General features: G+C 39.1%; 1 protein-coding gene across 1 annotated transcript in view; it reads left to right on the plus strand.

The window, feature by feature from the left end:
• The first annotated feature begins 226 nt into the window (after positions 1-226).
• LOC147726101 (uncharacterized) overlaps positions 227-21,588 on the plus strand; it is a 154,972-nt gene continuing 133,610 nt past the window's right edge. Inside the window, exon 1 of the mRNA XM_086963418.1 lies at positions 227-1,196. Coding sequence (XP_086819544.1) covers positions 227-1,196 — 970 coding nt within the window. The remainder of the gene's footprint in view (positions 1,197-21,588) is intronic.

Here is a 21,588-nt window from a genome sequence, read left to right on the forward strand (position 1 = left end):
GACAGAAACCCAACTTTGCTGTCCTCACTGTCCTTTTACAACCCTGCCGCAAAGGGTAAAGAATCCCTTAAAACGAATAGCAACGTCTACTAAAGCATCCTTAGCCCTTATTAATGCACGGTCCCTATGCAAACATAGCCAAGAAATTGCAGACTTAATCACAGATTCTAAGCTAGATATACTCTTCATCACGGAGACATGGACAGATGAATCATCTGGCCCGGACATGGTATCTGCTACTCCTATAGGCTATAAAGCACATAGACAAGATAGATCACAACAGAATGATAAACCTAGACAGAGAGGCGGAGGGATCGCCATTATAGCTAGAGAAAACATGGAGGTATCAGCGACTCAAATACAAGACTCCTCGTGTGAGGCCATGATGTTTTCGATTAAACTTAGCCAACAATATAACTTTAAAGGGCTCCTTATTTACAGGCCCCCAGGAGCTAGAACAGACTTTTTAACAAGCATTAGTACTCAGCTGGAATCTCTAGCCTTAGAAAAATCGATCACAGTTTTAGGCGATCTGAATTTTCACCTAGACGACAACAATAACAAAGACACCCAAGCTCTCATTGCAGGTATGGAAGTCTTGGGGTTACATCAACTGGTTATCTCCCCCACTCACCAAGCGGGACATATTTTGGACGCCGTCTTCACAAGTGCCCAAGGGCTTCAAGTAAATGACATTCGCCCATTACCGTGGACAGACCACTATGCAGTTTTTTGCACATTAGCTATGGACAAAAAATCCATTACTGACATCCCCCCTCGCCAGCCTATTACCTTTAAAGCCTGGCATAATGTCAATCAGCAGGATCTAAAAACCTTTTTGGACGATTCTCGCCCATCAATCTCCGCTAATCCCAACCTGGCTACACAACAACTTAATGACTGGTTGGGGCAGGCTATGAACTCATTAGCCCCCACAAAGAAAATATCCACAAATAGGACTACCCCCACCGCACCATGGTACTCGGACGAATTAAAAACACAAAAATTACAGAACAGATATTGGCAAAGACAATGGAGAAAATCTTATGATCCTACAAGCAAAACTAAATATAATGAGGCTCTGACAATATACAAAGCCATGATTACTAAGGCAAAAAAAGAGTACTTTATGCTTCAAATTGAGCAGGCGAAGAACTCGAGCAAAAAATTGTACGATATAACTAAAGTGCTCTCGGGTAATATCCCAGACTTGTCCCCACCCCAAACCCAAGATATGTGTGACGCCATAGCCGACTTCTTTTTTAAGAAGGTGGATGATATTTATCAACCATTTCTGGCAAAAATCACGCATTCGAACGAAACCAATACTAGTCAGGAAAACTTATCACCCACAGGGACTCCATCTTTTACTGAGTTTCAACCACTGACAGAAGATCAAGTACTACAAATCGTAGCGACAATCAAAGCTGGATCCAAGCTAGATCCATGCCCATTATCGGCACTCTTACCGGTGATGGAGTCGATTATACCAGTCTTGACTCAAGTTTGTAACTCCATTCTGCTCTCTGGGATATACCCCATTAGTCTAAAAACGACACTGCTCAAACCTCTGCTGAAAAAACCAGGAGCTGATAAGTCAGAACTAAAAAATTACCGACCCATTGCTAGTCTTCCGTTCATGGCCAAAGTGGTGGAAAAGGCCATGAACCAACAATTAACTGAGTATATAGAAACCCACAAGAAGCTAGACGATACTCAGTATGGATTTAGGAAATACCATGGGACTGAAACTGCCCTTATCAAAGCAACCGAAGACATCCGAACAATAAGAGACCATGCGGTGCTGGTACTGCTGGATCTCTCAGCAGCTTTCGACACGGTCGACCATGGTACTCTGGTCGGCCGTGTCGGAAAAACAGGCATCTCCTCCACGGCAAGAGATCTCCTCGCCTCCTTTCTCTCGGAGAGAACGCAGGCTGTCTCTTTGGGCCCTTATCAATCTGCCAAATTGTCACAACCGTGTGGGGTTCCTCAAGGCTCATCCCTGAGTCCGACACTCTTTAACATATATGTGTCGGACCTGGCCAATGTCATCAAGGCACACGGGATGAGCCTTACCTCCTACGCGGATGACACACAACTGGTGTTGGCTATAAGGGGTGATGGTGAGGAAGTAGCTAAAACATTCCAGAGAGGACTAACAGAACTAGGGGATTGGATGACAGCAAATTGCCTAAAACTAAACTCGGAAAAAACCGAAGTTATGATTTTTGGGCAACTCTCACCAGAATGGCCTAACTCGTGGTGGCCACAAACTTTTGGCGCCCCCCCTAATCCAGTGACCAAAGTAAGGAATTTAGGAATAATTTTCGACAATCATCTTAATTTTATGGACCATGCCAGCAAAGTGGCATCAATTGCCCACCATAAACTGCGCATGATCCGAAAGATAAGTCCCTATCTTCCAACCACCGCCATCAAAACTCTGGTCAGCTCATTAGTCCTGACATCCTTAGACTATTGCAATGGGCTCTTTATCAATGCCCAAGCAAGAGTCCTAAAAAAACTGCAGACTATACAGAATGCAGCAGCACGTCTCATTCTGGGAATTCCAAAATTTGCTCCTTTATCTAATGCCATTCCCAAACTACACTGGTTGACGATTCAGAACAGAGCCAGATTCAAATCCCAGTGTATTGTATATAAAGTCCTAAACAAACAGGGTCCACAGTTCCTTAAAGACCATCTACGACCATACCAACCCACACGCCAACTGCGCTCTACTAACAGTAACCAACTTATGGTACCTAGAACCAAAACTGTGATGTGGGGAGACCGACGGTTTGTAGTGGCGGCTTCCAAACTTTGGAATACCCTACCCCAAGACATTAGGGCCTGTCCCACGCTACTCCAATTTCGCAAGAAATTAAAAACTTGGCTGTTTAATAAATAAACTTCTAATTGACTCCAGGTATAGAATTATCATTAGAGCAAGGCAGTTTCACCCAGCCGGCAAGTTATTTAGCGCCAAGACACCTCAGGGTATATGCTGGCTTTACAAGTACCAATAAATAAATAAATAAATAAATAATACTAAGGTGTCGGAACTTAGTAATAGAGGGGACGCAGAGAATAGATCCGGATTACAGAATGGCGGGGTTACCAAATATTAGGAGACTAGCTAAAATGTTAATGAATCAATGTGCAATTGTTAGATTAAATATTGGACCTAATGAAATGCATTGTGATATGTTTTTTATAGATATGATTTAAATGAACAAGTCCTGAAGAAGGTGCAAGATTATTTGAGGCACCGAAACGCCGTGTCAACAGTTTCTGATATTCGAAATGTTTTAGACATATGTTCTGGAGTAAATCAATTTTCGTAGAATATTCAGCAAGATTGTCAGGAATGTCTTATGGATATGCTTGTTGTATTGCAAGACAAAGGTATAGATATTGAAAATATATTTGATGTTTCTTATAAATGGCAACATGACTGTGATAATTGTTCGTTTTCAAGTAGTACTGAAATAGACATTACCAGACTGCAAATCAGTGACTTTTAATAATCTAGTTAGAGAAGCAAATCAATACATGGTCTGTACCCAATGTAACTCAGAAATGTTATCAACATTATTTATCCAAAGATATGGACAGTATGTGATTTTAATGCTCCAACAAAGTAGACCTGATGGAACTAAATTAACAACTTTAATTAAAAAGTTTGTGGCTTCTCAAATATCAATTTCAGGAAGAACTTTTGTAACTGTAGCAATTATTTTCCATGATGGTTCTTCTACAACAACAGGACATTATACAGCTTACTTAAAATGTGCAAAAGGCTGGACTCATTGTAATGACACACATTTGACTTTTAAACAATGTTTGCCTTTTGACTTACCAAATTCTTACCTAGTGTTTTTACAACCCATAATTTTAGGGAAAACAATTGGCCTAGGAAGATTAGTGCTGTGAAAAAAGGTTAATCTGCTGTTAATCCTTTGTTGTATTACAAGGAGCATTCTTCTTTCTCTCTGTACAATGCTGTTTAGATACATCTTGTAATTGTGTTTTCTTGGAAAACAAAACCTGTTTATATTTTCTTCTTTTGGCATCCTTTGTAGGCATGTTGGTTTTTCTTTCTGTAGATAATAACAATCTCTTGTTTAAGAGAAAAAACATGTTATAGACCACTACTAACATACTACATAGAAATTAGAACAACTATATGATGAAAACACTGGTTCACTGCATAAGTAAGTTTAAGGTACAGCAACAGTGTCTGAAGAGAGTAGGAAATCATGCAGTGAGTGCTGTTTCAGACTTTATGGCAGTGCAGTGCTGTTTCAACATTATAGGGTATTTTGCTGAGAATGGTGTTTCAGGGTTCAGAACAGTGCAGTTGGGTTTAGAGAGTGTAGGGAGTCATGGTGGGATTGATATTTCTGACTTTAGAGCAATACAGTTGTGTGTGCGCAGTGTATGGTATCAAGCAAGTGCTACTAGTCTTCAGTACACAGCATTAAGACTATCTGCAAATTAAGAGGCTAGACAGATGTACTGCATAGCAGTTTCTAGTACTACATATCCTAAACTTTGACTCACTTCATTAGAACATGCATTCCCATATTTTTTAAACACATCAACAAATCAAATTATTACAAGACTCACTAGAATAATTTAATTTTAAATTATAAATGTATTAATTAATTAAACATTTCATACTCCAATAAAACCTTCAACATCACTTCATCTGCTATTTCATTACCATTGTCCTCAATTTCAAAATTTTTGTCTTGAAATTCAATATCTTCCAACGCTTCTAATAATTCAATATCCACACTTTCATCAAAGAAATCTGAATTTTCTTAATTATTATCCTTTCTAAAAGGTCAATTTGAGTCCTCTATTACTTCATATGAGATGTCAAATTTTGCAGCAGAGTTCTCCTGATCCTGATCTATTTGAGCAAAATGATAATTTTGGTGCACCTTGCAAAAAAATAAACATTTAATTACATAATTTCCACTAATAGATAATAAAAAATGACCTTTATCAAGTTCATAAGTACATGTATTCCCTAGGCAAATTATAATGTCACATTCCTCTGAAATAAAAACTGGCTCACACTGTCATCTTAAACACATAACACTATCCCTTCCTTTTCAGTAAAAAGATTACTACAATGAAAGTGACTCTTGTTGGGAATATTCTTTCTGGGTTTACAACACTGCAGTTGTTTTGCAAGAGTTTAGAATATTTTTATAGGAATTGAGTTTCAGGGTTTAGGACAATGAAGGGAACTTTAAGCAGTGTAATGAGTCAAGGTGGGACTGAGAATGTACAAATGAAATTCACTGAAATAATTACTACATGTTACAGACACAGTTGTATGTATGTATTTAATGCTTGTTAAGCGTGGCTGTCACCCGGAAGGGTATCCTGGCGCTGAGACCGTGTCTAACCATCAGGCGAGGTGTATTACATTGCTCTTGGAAACATGTAGGTCTGGAGATCCCTTTTAAAAGAGGGCAGATCTTGGCTGCTCCTCAATGCCAGAGTATTCCATAGTGTGGTGGCGGTGAAACTAAAAGCACGGCCACCCTTCCTCACTCTATTAATCCTGGGAGTTCTTTTGCATTGCCTGAAAAACATACTGCATAGGACGTTCTACAACTACATCACCTCTGTTTCTCTGATTGAACTATTTCACCCTCTCTAAGCACCATCTTTTCACTGACTGCACCATCTGTCCCTCTGCCTGCATCCCTGCACCATCAATCCTCTGATTGTATCAGTTTATTCTCTGCATGCAATATCTCCTTTTCTGTCTGCACCAACCCTCTCCCACTGGCTGCAACCTCTCATGTGCATCTGCAGAGGCCTATTATGATATGGCTGCTGGTGAGTATTACACAGCGCTACCATGTTAAATGTATCCCTTCTCTGCCGGTAGTCTCGCACCATGTCTGTGTCTGCTTGCACTATCTGTGTCTCTGCTTGAACCATTTCACCCTCTCTCTGCACCATCGTTTCACTCACTGCACCATCTGTCCCTCTGCCTGCAGCCCTGCACCATCTATCCTCTGATTGTACCAGTTTACTCTCTGCCTGCAATATCTCATTTTCTGTCTGCACCAACCCTCTCCCACTGCCTGCATATATATATATAGATATAGATATATATTTGTGTTGGGGACTTTGAGGGACCTTTGGACACTCTAATGGATGGATGATGCCTGCCCCATATGCCCCCTCCTTGACGCAGTGTTTCACAGCGCTCACTGTAGTGCTATAGACCCAGCTTTTGGGACTTACCATGATGTTGCACGCTGGGAACTGTGGACATGACTGGAGCTGTTCCACAAAAAGAACGGTCACTTTAAAAAGACTGGTCTTTTATATATATATCTATATACATATTACCTACTGGCGGTCGCCAGTAGGTATATATAGTTAGGATTTTTTCCCTATGGGATTTCTGAAAATTCTATGCCTAATAACTTTGGCGTTTGTGGACGGAATTGGCTGAAATTTTCAGGAAAATGGCACATTTTGTTTCTGAGCAGCTCCTAGAAATGTGGGGGGGGTTCGTCAAGGGGGGGCCGAGAAAAAAGGGGGGCCCCAAAACGCGTTTTTCCCATGTTAATTTCCATAGGGCGGTTGGACTCACTTTTAGCCCGAACGGCTGAATGGATTTTCACGAAACTTCGCAAAATTGTAGGGACTTTTAGCCCGATGTGCCTTTGCTAGGTCTCAATATATGTGCTTCAGTGGATTTTGAGAAATTAACGTTTAAATCAAGATATATATCTGTAACAGCGCTCCGGGCAGCGATCCGGTTAGCAAACTTTTCGCGTATCGGAACTTTGCGATGCGAAGCTGATTGGCCCTCCGGTGTCTGTCAACATTCTAAACAGTCCGGAGCGGCCGCCATCCTGTCTCTCGGTAGGATCGAGAGACAAGAGGAGGCCAAAACAAAGGGGGAAATTACCATAAGGGGGCATAGTAGATCCTCGTTGACCCCCTAGGTTTTATGTGGAGGTTTTAAAAGGGCCTAGGAGGGTCCAAAAAAAAAAAAATTTTTTTTTTTCCGTGGTAAGCGCCAAGTTCGCAAACCGGAAAGCGTTCTGGGCAGCGTACTATAAGGATAAAAGAATGATAGACATTTCTAATACTGTATGTTAATTATTTGTTGTTTTTGTTCGTTTTTTTTTAATTTATTTATTTATTTATTTATTTTGATTTAAAAAAAATGTATTTATTATTTTCATAGTTCATTAAAACTTCCAGCATTACATCATCTGGAATCTCGTCAAACATGGATGTTTTTGTGTCTTGTAAGCTTTCAATAAATTGTTCATCAAAAGATTCATCCATAAAATCTTCATCCACATTTTCTTCAGTTAAAATGTCTTCTGTTGTAATGTCGAAGGAAACATTGGTTTTTTCGTGCTCCCCTTCCATTTTTTTGCTGTAAATTACATAAAAAAATAATTATATTAGAAGAGTTAGGGCACTGTTGGGTTTAAGTTCAGACATGTAGTTCTGTTTTTTTAACAGTGAAGTTAAAGTAAGTAAATTCATAATTATAGCAGAGAAGTGTAAGTCAATCAATAAATGTAACAGAGGAGCTTATCTGTATCTATAACTATAGCAGGGGGACAGTAAATAATTATCAATAAACGTTTTTACAAATTAATTTAAAGTGCCACTTACAAATTATCAATTTACTTTACAGGGAGGTGAAAAGGCTCTTGAAATGTAGTTCAGGAAGTAACAGTGAAAATGGCTGTGTTTCCTTTTCTTCCTTCCTTCCTAATCGGAGCTTACGAATGTTCAGATCGATTGTCTTCAGCAAGTCTCTATGCCAAATCCAGGAGTATTGTTTGGGCGAGTCTTGGTCTTGCTGCAACGCGAAATCGGGTTCTAAAACCTGTCCGGGAAATTGAATATTTGGCAGAAAAGGAACCAAACAGTACCGACATTTTGAAGACCAACATGTTGGATACATATTATCCAAATCGAAGCAGTCACCTTGAGAATGTTTGTCTATATGAGGTTCTACAAAATTATATATTCAAGAGGAACATCAAAGAAGATATGCCTGGTCAAGCAAAGAAAATGCCAATTAGTAAACCATCGAAAATTGAGTGGCGAATCTTCAGAAAAAAAGGAGTTTTTCTATTTAGCACTTTTGCAACTTTTCAAGCCTTGGCGTGCAGAAGAGGAACTGCTTGGAGATTTCCTCTGTTATGAAGACTCTTTCACTGCTGCTAAGGATAGCATAGAATGTCCTGCTTTTCCCAAATATCAAGAAATGCTAACTTTGGAAATTGAGCAGGAAGCAACGATTGCAGCCGAGATTGCCAGAGACAGGTGTCAGGACAGTCAGAGTTCTGTTTCATTGAGTCAAGATCCACTTGGAGGACCTATTATCGAAAATGAAGCTGCCACTGCTATGAATGAAGTGGAAAGAGCCATGGCACATGCTCAGGAGGATTCAGTTAACTTAGAAGACTTGGAAAAACAACTCAACGTTGAGCAGAGGAAAATATATGATGAAGTTACCAAGCAAATTGAGCATGGATTAAGTCATGAGAAGAAAGAGTGCTCATGTACATCGTTGAAGCCTGTCCTACTGTATGTGAGTGGAGAAGCGGGAACTGGAAAAAGTTTCCTCATTAAAGCAATTTCATGCTATCTGCAGGAAAGGACTGAGTCATCGCTGTCTTGTGTTGTCACCGCTCCTACTGGACTTGCAGCACATAACATTAAAGGTATTACTTTGCATCGTCTACTGATGCTGCCGGTGGAGCATGACAACAAATTACAATATCACAAGTTATCTGGGGATGCTTGCTGTGAAGTTTCAAGAGTCTTGAGGAAAATGAAACTACTTATCATTGACAAAGTAAGCATGGTTTCCAATGTCATGCTTGCCTTTGTGCATTTGAGAATGCAAGAAGTACTTAAAACTGAATATGATGTGTTATTTGGTGGCAAACACATCATTGTTTTTGGAGATCTTCTGCAGCTGACACCAGTAAAAGGAGAACCTGTGTTCAAAATACTCACGCATGAAGATACCAGGAAGTGCCTAGGGAGCATTGGCAACGTCAATATATGGTTAAACTTCAATTATGCTGAACTGCATGAAAATATGCGTCAGGCAAAAGATGAAGATTACAAGAATATTCTACAAGATATTAGAATTGGAAAAGTGACCGAGCATGGAAAAGAAGCTTTAAATACACGATTACTTTCAAATTTATATCCCGAACAAGAGATTGTGGCTGAGAATATTTTTCAGAAAATTACTGAGAAGAAATCCGGAATATGTTTGATGCCAACTCTTGCAGAATGTGCCATCTTCAACAACAAAATGTTGAATTTAGAAAAGCAAGAGATTGTGAAACTTGAAGCTATTGACAAAATAGAGCACATGGGATCAACAATTATTTTGTCAGAAAATTTGAAATCAAAATTGGATTCATTAGAGAAGACTATATCTAAAACAGCGGGTTTTGAAAAGACTTTGAATGTGTGTTTAAATTGCCGAATCATTTTGAGAAGAAATTTACATGTTGAAAGAGGTCTGGTAAATGGATCAATGGGTAATGTTGTTGATTTTGAGAAGTACAGAAATAGAGATGGAATAGAATTTTTAAAAATTAAATTTGATGGCATTGAGGAAGTACAGCTAATTGGTCGTTGTTCTGCTAGGTTTTTGCTTGTTAAAGACTTATATGTTCGCCGTAAACAGTTTCCTGATTGCTTGGCATATGCGGTAACAATTCATAAATCGCAAGGTTTAAGTGTAGACAGTGCATTGGTGAATATTGGCAGTTCAGTGTTCAAGGAGGGTATGGCATATGTGGCATTGTCACGAGTTAGAACTTTATCAGGATTGTACTTGATTGACTGTGATGTCACAAACATTTGTGCGGATCTAGATTGTGTTAAGGAATACAATAGGTTGAGAAGAGAGTATGCGCCACATTTGCCTCAATATCCTTTGTTTGAGAAACGTGTGGTAGGCCGGAAACGTAGAAATATCAGTAATAGTAGGGAGGTTGTTGCAAAAAGACTAAAAGTCAATGAACCGAAAATTGTTAGCAGAAAGAAAGTGGATTCTGTTGAAGATGTTGTCAGTTTTCAATTTGAAAACAGTTCTGGTGTCAACTGCTATGCAAATGTAGTAGTTAATGTTCTCTTTTCACTAGAGAGTTTAAAAGAACAGATTCTGTTGAATTCAGAACAAATTTTATGCTGTTTGTTGAATTCTGTTTTCGAGAAATGTAGCACTGATCGAACAAAAGTAGAAAGTGTGTCTGAAGATCGTTATCTGTTAGATGAATGTTCAGGTCAAACAGACTTCTCTGAAAATAATCAGCAAGATTGTCAGGAGTTTTTAATGTATATGCTTGATGTATTGCAAGATGAGGGTGTAGATGTAGATCACCTGTTTGGGCTTTCTTATCAATGGCAGCATAACTGCGAGAATTGTAGGGTATCAAGTACTACTAGTGTAGACTCAGAAAGATTTATATATTTAACTTTGCCAGACAGTAAATCAGTCTCCTTTAATAAGCTAGTAAATGCAGCGGATCACAACATGGAATGTAGCCAATGTAAATCTGAAATGATGTCAACATTATTTATACGTAGATATGGACAGTATGTCATTTTAATGATTCAACGATGTAGGCCTGATGGATCAAAATTGTCAACTTTAATAAAAATTTTTGTGGCTTCTCAGCTTTCAATATCAGGAAGGACTTTTGTAACTGTAGCAATTATCTATCACGATGGTCCTTCAACAACATCAGGACATTATACAGCTTATTTAAAGTCTCGAAACGGCTGGTCATTCTGCAATGATTCTGTTGTAACTTTCAAAAAAAAATTGCCGTTTGACCTTAAAAATTCTTACCTGGTGTTTTTAAAACCAAAATTTTAATGAAAGAATCTCGGGATTTCCTGTGAAGAATTGCAAAAGGTTCATGAAGTAGAGGGAATGTAAGTCTGCAATGCTGTCTAGATTATTGGTCCAAAACTTTTAATTATAATGTCAATTTAAAAATACAACTATATAAACCTGATGCAAGTAAGTCTGCTTCATAGTAAGCAGTATCAGTGTCATAGGAAAAGGAGAACATGAGTGACAAAGAAGGGTAAGATATTAGTAGTCCAGGATTGTGAAAATAATCTTAAATGTATTATTTTTGAAAGTTGCGAAAATAGAAAATGTCGGGATTTGATTGGAAGAATTACAAGAGTTGCGAATCGCGGCAACATGATTTGGCCTAGTGGAAACATGTGATAGAATGAGAGAAGTCTTTTTTTTCTATGTAACATATTTTTCGTATCGATGGAGGTTTTCTTTCAGAAAGTGGCAGGCTGAAAATATTTATAGCACAACAGAGTGGATGCTGTTCATAGGAGATCCTTCGACGTCATTGAAAGTAAGTTAATTTTAAGGAGTTTTGAAATCAGATTTCTTAGGTTGTATGGGTTTTTTAAACACAGTCATTTTGATTGTGTTTTTTTTCCCCGCTGTTACATGATGAATACCTTCAAGTCACTGATTTAAGTGAAATTTGATACATTCTGAGAACAGCAAAAATAAACCATATAACATGTATAATTAATGTTCTTCTGTTTGTACTTATGATATACATTTAGAAATGTGAGGTAGATATGGAGAAACTGAGTCTTCTGTAAGTGTCAATTTTAATGCTTACAGTGCTGTACTTCTGGGTACTGTTTTTTTTAAAAAAAGGAATAGGCCTCACCTCAAAGAAAGCTCTTCAAAGCACACATCTTATTTGCATCCTGAAACTATCATTTAAAATATGAGACACAATTTTATGATGGCTTTACATCTTTTTTGCGCTGCTATTGCATCACTATTGTGAGACATCAGCAGTGCAAAAGAAGTACCATGTTCCAAAATAGGTCTCAGTTCATCAGCATGAAGATACTGTTTGTTTAAAATATATATCTTTAGGATTGTGTAGGGGACGTAGAGAAGCAGAGGCTTCTGTAAATGTCAAAATTGTTGAAAAAGTGTTTCTTCTTGAACCTTTTCCCTTTTCTTTTGTAATTTTTAAATACATGTTGTAATATTTTTGCAGATTGAAAGTATGAAAAAATATTTAAATAACAAGAATTATAAGGTAAATGTTTTCTACTCTTTTTACCCGCAATGCACTGCTGATGATGTCACTGACCATGTCATGAATGATGTAATAAGAGGACATGATTTACTTCATTGGTAGGCCTTCACATGCTTTATCTGCTCTGTATTCTTCAACAAGTGTAAAATTGATTCGTAACCCTGAGTAGGTCTCACCTTAAACAAACCTCAGGAGACATCACACCTTATCGTCATCCTGAATTAATAAATAGATCTATTCGACACTATCTCTGATTTACTCCCTATAGCTGTCTTTCTTTTTACATTACTCTCTGTTTACTTCCCTTATACTAACTCTTCTTTTTTTAAAAAAAATATTTTTTTGGTTCGCTTCAAGTTCGCGAACCGGGCAGCGAACTTGAAGCGAACCAAAAGAAATAGAGCTTGCCAGAGTGCTAAACATTCTAGCAATTTTATTTGAAAGGGGAGGTAGTTCTGAAAAGAACTTTTTTTTTAATGTTTTGTTGTTTTATTTTTGATTTTTTATTTTCTGAACATTTTTTGTTTTTTTTTATTTTTAGAACAGTTTTATGTTTTTTTTGTGTTTTTCATGGAGGGGAAACAACAAAAAAACAGGCATTGAAAAGTGCTCAACAGGAGCAAAGAAAAAATTACTGCTTGGGTGGGTTAGGGCAGTTATGGTTATCAAACACCAAGTTGATTAAGTTTACGCTCATGTTGCCACATGAGAGCATAGCACCACAATGTATGCACGTAAACTTCATGTGCTTGAAGTTTGGCTGTATGTTTGGCACAGTTTCCTGTGCCTCTCTTGCAGTCAAAGATATATTTGAAGTTGATTTGGCCACAGGAGTTGTCGGGGGATTATCTTGCAGGTCCCTTAACTCTGCCCGGCTGTAATTTAATGGATGCCACCTGACCATATGGCGATGCATAGTATAGTTGCCCATACTATACTTTTTCTCTGTGCCTCGAGATAATCTTTTTTTGCAAATTAGGCAGGTGGCATATTTGGCATTAACCTTCTTCTCCCCTCGAGGAATTGAGAAAAACTGCCAAATAAAACTTGTTTTCCTTCGGGAAACACGGGGCAACTCCTGAATAAATTCAGGTTCATCAGTGTCCTCTTCTTCTAAGTCGTCCTCTTCCTCCTCTCTGTTGGAGATGAATTGTGATGGTGGTCCTCTCTTGTCATGAGGAGGTTGAGGTGGTGGTGGGGGTCCACCAGCTGAAGCAAAGATAGAAGCCATTGCAATCAAAATGGAAAATGGTCTTTCTCTCACCAAGATGAAAGTCAGAGTGAGGAAAGAAGAAGGGGTTTACATGATTTGGGAAAAGCAAAAGTTCTGAACCAATGAAAAGTGTTATTTTTAGGTCACATGACCTAGTCATACATCATTTGGAAACCAAAAGTGAAATGAACCAATGAAAACTTTGATAAACAAGTCACATGACTTGTTCCGCTTACGTTACGTGGTGCGCGCCGCGTCCCGCATCGTTTCCGGTTCGCGGTCCCGAGCACTTTCGGGAGCGCTAAAGCGGCGCGTCATAAGACGCATTACGCGACAATGATACGTCGCGCTTCCGCGATGCGTCACAGTTCCGCTAACGTAACGTTTACCGGTTCGCGTACTAGATCGCGGCATCAAGATGAGCTAACGGAAAGCTTCCCGGTTCGCTTACCGGAAGCGAAGAAAAAAAATATTTCAATAAAAATTATCAATAAACATCTAAAATATATTTTGGGTTTTAAAGAAGAATACATTTTACAGCTACAGATGTTAGCTTTTAAAAAACCAATAAAATTCACAGAAAAAACCATAGGTTATAGTCCATATATAGTTAGGAATTTCCATTTACAAAACCTTGAAAATTCAATGAAAAAACCATTGGTTATAGAACATATATAGTTAGGAATTTGCATTTACAAAACCTTATTTTACTCGCATAAAACCATTGAAATACCATATATAGTTAGATGCGCTAACTATATATCGCGCACCCGCAATCCACTGCTGATGATGTCACATATTACATCATTCATGACATGGTCAGTGACATCACTCATGACATCACTGATGCCATCTCAAATGACATCACTTATGACATCACTGATGACAATACCCAGTGACTGTATGTTTCTGTAAAGTTAAAATATGTCTCACATATTGAAGAATGAGTGGATGTATAAATGTCTGGATGAAGGATTTAGTAGGTGCATGACTGATTGTATGAGGGAGTGATTAAATGTGTCTCACTGAGTGCATGGGTTAGTGATTAAACTGTATTAATTTGTGCATCATTATATCTGTTGTTCTGTAAAGTGCTGCATGTGTTGATCAGTAGCTATATGAGTAACTATATGGGTTATTGATTGGTTGCCCAAATATTTGAATGGGAGAGTGAGTGTGTGTGTGTGAGTGGCTGGGAGGTGTGTGACTATGTGCATAGATGTGTGAACAGCTGATTCACTAGATGTATGGGTTCAAAACTGCATGTGGAAACAACTGTATGGGTGGTTGACTGTGTGTATGAGTGTATTGGTGAGTGAATGGATATCTCAGTGCTACATGTCAAAGTAAGTACATATGTAAAAGACAGTACATGTGAGAGTTGACATATATAAATAACTGTGCATAAGAGCCAGTGAATGTGTGAGTGGCTGTATGGATCATTGTGAACTTGTATCGGGGATTGTATAAGAGAGAAAATATGTGTTAGTATATATTTGAATAAGTAAAGTTTGTATAACTGTATAGTTCAGGAAATGGAGGTGTGATTGATTGTTTGCATGACTGACTAGTTGTGTGAGTAACTCCATGGATGAGTGACAGTCTGTGAGTGTCTGTTTACACTGATTGTATCTAAGGTTATATTAGAGTCTGAAGAGGTTCATTGTATTATCACATGAATGATATCATGACTGATGTCACCAGTGATGTCATTTGAGATGTCATCAGTGATGTCATCAGTGATGTCATTTGATATGTCATCAGTGATGTCATCAGTGATGTCATTTGAGATGTCATCAGTGATGTCATCAGTGATGTCACTGACCATGTCATGAATGATGTAATATGTGACATCATCAGCAGTGGATTGCGGGTGCGCGATATATAGTTAGCGCATCTAACTATATATGGAATTTCAATGGTTTTATGCGAGTAAAATAAGGTTTTGTAAATGCAAATTCCTAACTATATATGTTCTATAACCAATGGTTTTTTCATTGAATATATATATATATATATATATATATATCTTTTTGGAATAACTTTGGCACCGGTTGACAAATCTGCTTGAAAATTTCCTCAAAATGGCCTCGTCGAGCTCCGGTCCTTCCCTGAAAGTTTGGGGGGGGGGATTCGTCAAGCGGGGTCCGAGATAAAAGGGGGCTCCCAAAACGTGTTTTCCCCATGTTAATTTCCATAGGGCGGTCAAACTCACTTTTAGCCCGAACGGCTGAATGGATTTACACCAAACTTGGCAAAATTGTAGGGACTGGTAGCCCGATGTGCCTTTGCTATGTCTCAAGATATGTGCTCCAGTGGATTTTGAGTAATTTAGGTTCCAAAATATATATATATCTATGACAGCGCCCCGGTACGCGCACCTGGGAGCGCACCGGGTGCGCCACGCGAGGTGCGCACGAAAAGCTGATTGGCTCTCGGGTGTCTGTAAACATTCAAAACAGTCCGGAGCGGCCGCCATCTTGTGTATCCGTAGGATTGAGACACAAGATGTGGCCAAAACAAAGGGGGAAATGACCATAAGGGGGCAGGGTAGACCCCCCCTGACCCCCTAGGTTTGATGTGGGGGCTATAAAAGGGCCCCGCGGGACAAACATTTTTTTTTTTTTTTATTTGCGCGGGGGGAGCGCCCGGTACGCGCTCCGGGTAGCGGACCGGGGAGCAGTCCATGGGGAAAGAAGAATGACAGAGTTTTAAAAAAATTTAACCTTTATTTATAAATTGGAGGTAGTTCTAAAAATAACAGTTTTTTTCCTCTTTTTGTTGTTTTATATTTTTTGTGTTTTATGAACATTTTGTACTTTTTCTGGCTTTTATGAACTATTTTTTATGGGGAGAAAAAAAAAACAGGGAATGGAAAATGGCTCAACTGGAGCAAAAAACAAAAAACGGAAAAAATTAGGGTTTTTTGGGGCAATTGTGATTGTCACCAGCAAGGACGATGAGCTTTACGCTCTTTTCCCCATAGGAGATCAGCTTGCCACAATGAATGCATGTAATTCTAAAATCTTCAAATCGTTGTTGAATACAAGGCATTGTCTCCGTTGTTTCTGGTCCCGATGGAGTGGGTTGCTTTCTTTTGGAGGTGGTCCTTGAAGACTGGGGGAGGTTACTGGCCAGTTCCCTGAACTCTGCAGCAGAATAGTTGTTTGGATGCTTGCGGGTCATATGCCTAATCATGGTATTGTTACCAAAAGAATATTTTTTGTTTGGGTTGCCCCTTGAGAGCTCCATGCCACGGATTAGGCAAGTTACCTTGGCCGCATTGACTTTTTTCTTCCCCTCTGGGATTGAAAAAAACTCCCATACAATGTGTGGTTTGGGCTGGTATGGGGTATTTTGTTCAGGCAGCCATCTTCTCCCCTCCTCCTCTTCCTCTTCCTCCTCCTCCTCTTCTTGACCACCAATGTACTGTTGTGGTGGTCCTCTTGGTGGTGGTGGTGGTGGTGGTGGTGCAGATGCTCCAGGTGTTGCTGCTACAGTAGGCCAAACTACCTTGCTGGCTGTCCTGACTTCGGTTTACCGTGGGATGGGTAGGTGCTGAGATGCCTGCCATCAGCGACCTTTGAGGATCTCCTCACTCACTGCTGGCCCCAACTGGACAGCTCGTGAGGCCTTCAGGAGAAATCACAACGGTTCCCAGGAGGTCCCACGGATGTAACCATTTCCGTACGACACAACACAGGTCGTATACCGGGGTTCTCTTAGTTAAGAGGATTCCAGCAATTATATGAGCACTAAGGTCCTGACGAATTGCCCTTATGGCAAGAAACATGTCGACCGCATTCACATCAAGGGTTGAATAAGGATTGGTCCCATTGCCCATCACTCCTTAATACCCCTTTATTTTTAATAAAGCAGCGAGCCTGACCATTAAAATAATCCCCAATGGACTCGACTGACTTTTTTTAGATACACACACCCCCATGCTCACTATTGCACTTCTTAGGCCCCTCACACACACACACCCGTTGGCTCGGAATAAAAGATCTCCACCAAAGTGCAGCTCCCCTTGCTGCCCGACGGGCATTGCACCGCCAGCCTGCCGTAGGAGCAGGATACCGATGATGACGCTGGACGGCCATCGGCTGGGACAACAGTTGTTGTCCTGTCGGTAACCTGTGTGAGGTATCCTTATATTCTGAAAAGGGTCTACACCATTCACTTATCCCTTTATAACTAATGAGAGAAAAGACTAACTGAGCTAAACCACTGGCTCCCACTGGGGAACTTTGTACAATACTCTTTGTTTGCTGTTGCTGCTACAGTAGCCATTTGAAAGTAAAAAATTGTTCTCCGTATTGCTGAAACAGGTCTTCCTCAATCAAAGGACAAAGTCAGAATAAGGAAAAAAGGTGGGGTCTTTCATCATTTGGAAAAAAGAACTGTTCTGGACCAATGAGAAGTGTTATTTTCAGGTCACAAGACCAGGGATTTCATCATTATGAAACCAAAACTGTTCTGCACCAATATAAAGTGTTATTTTCAGGTCACATGACCGACGCGCTTACGCGGCGCGCCCCCGGGCGCGTCGCGTAAGCGCGTCACATGTTTACGTTTCGTATTCGCTCGAGTGCTTCCGGGTGCGCTTACGCTGTGCGTATCACGTGGACGCGGCTACGCGATACGTCACGATGATGTTTTCGCTCGCTGCAATAGCGCTAACGGGATGCTCTCCGGAGCGCGCCCTGGGGCACTTCAAAAGACTACGCTTTCCGGGCCGCTCACCGGGGCGCGCCCCGGGAGCGCTCCAAGGTGAAAAAAAAAATATATATATATATATACATAAAAAAAATTGTTTTAAATATAAATAAAATATAGGATTCATTAATTTTCAAAAATATTACATTTTATAGCTATAGACATTTACTAATAACAACTTTTTGAAATTCAAAGGAAAAGACATAGGTTTGGGGTCTTATATATAGTTAGGAATTAGCATTTAAAAAACCTATGAAATTCACTGAAAAAACCATAGGTTTTACACCAGTTATAGTTAGGAGTTAGCATTTGAAAAATCTTTGAAATTCACTGAAAAAACCATAGGTTTCACACCAATTATAGTTAGGAATTAGCATTTAAAAAACCTATTAAATTCACTGAAAAAACCATAGGTTTCACACCAGTTATAGTTAGCTGGAAGTTTTACTCGCATAAAACCATTGAAATTGCAACGTTATAGTTAGTTGGACTCACTATAACTTGCGCATGCAATGCACTGCTGATGACGTCACATATTACATCACTCATGACATGGTCAGTGACATCACTCATGACATTTTTGTTTTTCGTTTTTCACGGGGGGAGCGCCGGGTACACACACCGGGGAGCGCACCAGGGAGTGTACCATGGGGAAAAAAGAATGACAGACTTTTCAAAAATTGTATGTTTATTAATTTTTCTTTTTGTTGTTTTTTTTTTTATTAAGTACCAACATGTAGGTACCAATGCAGAATCTAAAATGTTATATACACTGTCTCCTTTGTAGATATCTTGCATGTTGTTACAGAAGTTATTGTGGTATATGGCATTCATACCATAGTCTGTCAGGAAAGCAGAAACAACATGGAGGCAGGAGATGATAAAGAGATGTTAAATACACATTGGAGATAAAATAGTGGAAGAAAGGAAGTAACTATGAGCAAACTTACTATGTAACACAAAAAAGTTGCACAGTATACTATAAGTCTCACTTTATATTATAAACATTTTGAAACTACTTGATGAATTACCTATAAAAATGAAAAATGTCCCGAACAATTTTTGATTATTAAATATACATTTATTTTTCTGATTCTTTTTCAAAATTTAATAAAACTTCTAACAATATATTGTCTGGAATGTCCTCTTTTTCATTCTGTGATTCTATTGATTCGACACACTGAACTAATTCATGGTCCAGAGACTCATTTATAAAATCAAAGTTATCATTCTCAGCAATTTTTTCTTCAGGGTTGTTGTCCAAAACAATTTCAAAAGAAATATCCTGTTCTCCTTCCATTTTGTTGCTGTAAATTGCATAAAAAAATAAAAATATCAGTGGAGATAGGGCACTGTTGGGTTTAAGTTCAGACAGGTAGTTTTGATTTTTTAACAGTGAAGTTATCTTTGGGCAGTGTATGGTATCAGGCTGGAATTAGAAATATAAAAAAGTGTATCTGATAAAGCCTAAGTAAATTTATAATTATACAAGAGAAACCTAACTCAATCCATAACTATAACAGAGAAGCCTATCTCAATCTATAACTATTACAGAAGGATAGTATATAACTATCAGAATATTTTTTCTCAAATTAACTTAAAGTGCACAACATACTTCACTTTCCAAAATAACAACTTACCTTTGAGAAAGCAGTTAAAGTTCTCAGTGTAATTCTTTTTCAAATGTACTTCAGGAAGCAGTAGTCAAAATGGCTGTGTTTCCCTCTCTTTTTTTATATATATTCATGTACATAACCAATCAAATGTCAGGAAATAATAGTAGAAAATGAAAGTAACTTTTTAATTGGTTGTAAATTCTAACACTTCATATGTGTTTTTGTCATGTAATTTACCTCAGGATATTTAGTCAGGCCTACAGCCTAAATGTCTCAATGGAATTCCACCAAATTTGGGTAAATTGTAGGGACTGCTATGTAGTAAGGCCTATTCTATATTTGGTGAAAGTGTCTCCAGTGGTTTTTCTGTAAATTACTTTCCCACCTTTTTTTAGGGAGCGCTTACCGGTGCGCGCCCCGGTACGCGCGAGGGCAGCGTTACGGGAGTCCGACATTTTGTGTTTCGGTACAATTGAGACACAAGATGGAGGACAAACAACGTTGGGAATGGGTAGAAGGGGACACGGTAGACACTTCTTGACCCTCTAGGTTTTCTGAGGGGGGTTTAGGAGGCCCATTTATGTCCCCCCCCCCAAAAACATTTTTAAATTTTTCACGGGGGGATCGCCCGGTACGCGCACCGGGAAGCGTACCGGGGAGCGTACTTTGGTGAAAAATAGTGAAAAAAGTTAGAAAAAGAAAATCATTATGAGTGATCAGAGGTAGAGTAGCCCTGAAAAGAGCTTTTGGGTTCTGTGGCTGATTTAAGTGCCTACAAGTAGGTTCCAATGGACAGTCCTAAATTCAGGAGGAATATTCTATTCCCCTCATCTGAGAAGTGCACATCATCTCCTCTGTAGATGTCTTGCATGTTGTAACGCAAGTTATTGTTGTATATTGAACCCATTCCGTAGTCTCTCATGTAAGCAGAAACAGATTTATTCACATGTTTCTGTGCCTTCTCAAATTGTGGACACAATTGGTTGGACCAGTTCCATTTCTGTCTTTGGCATATATTGGAATATACCAAGGCAGTTTGTGGAAAAAGTGTCATCAATTGATCGAAGGTGTCCTTTAAAAGCATTTCCAGACCAACCCCAGTCATAGTTCCCAAGTCATTTCCACCACAGTGCACTATTAAGAGGTCAGGGTTTGGCAGATGCAAAAAGGTTTTCACCAATGGTATCAATTGGTGACATCTCAATCCTCCCTGGCCAATCCACTTGATTTCCACATTTGATAAATCAAGGTTGTGAAAAGTTGTGCTAGCTGCATACCTTTGAGCCAGGTGGATGTAGATATGTCCAATAATCCACACAGAATACATGATGAGAGAAGGTTCTGGTGCAGTCAGATAAAGTGTGGGAATGAAATGGCAGTTGGAACAGTAGGAGTTTACAAAAAAATAATTGTGGAGTTTCTCTGCTCTTGAATCACAAGCAATGATTGGTGGATTCAGATAGTTGAAAACTGAAAGTTAGGGTGCATGGTTGTGTTGTGTGAAAGAAGCAATTTGAATGGTTAAGAAAAAGTCACTAAAAGCAATAATGCCCTGGATAAGCTGGTGTATTGAGAGGTCAAACATCCTTGCTTACATAATTTGCAACATTGTAGAATACACTTTTGAACCTGAGAGTTCAGTTAGGAGGGAGTTGCTATGGTAACAGATAGAAAGGTCTGAGAGGGGGAAGGGTGTTGGTTTGAAAAAAGTGAGGGAAGAGTTTTGATTGGTTGAAATGAGGCATATGTGTGTAGAATTAGAGGTTTTCTCTGCCAGTCTTAGTTTCAGTGTATTGAGTGCACACCTTTTGCTCTGCTAAAGAAAAATTGGTGTGTGTGTCTGACACTGTTCTCAATCTCCCAAAACATTTGTAAAGGTAAGTAATGATTCATT

Source organism: Lissotriton vulgaris, chromosome 3_1, assembly GCF_964263255.1.
Source record: "Lissotriton vulgaris chromosome 3_1, aLisVul1.2, whole genome shotgun sequence".
NCBI classification, from domain to species: Eukaryota; Metazoa; Chordata; class Amphibia; order Caudata; family Salamandridae; genus Lissotriton; species Lissotriton vulgaris.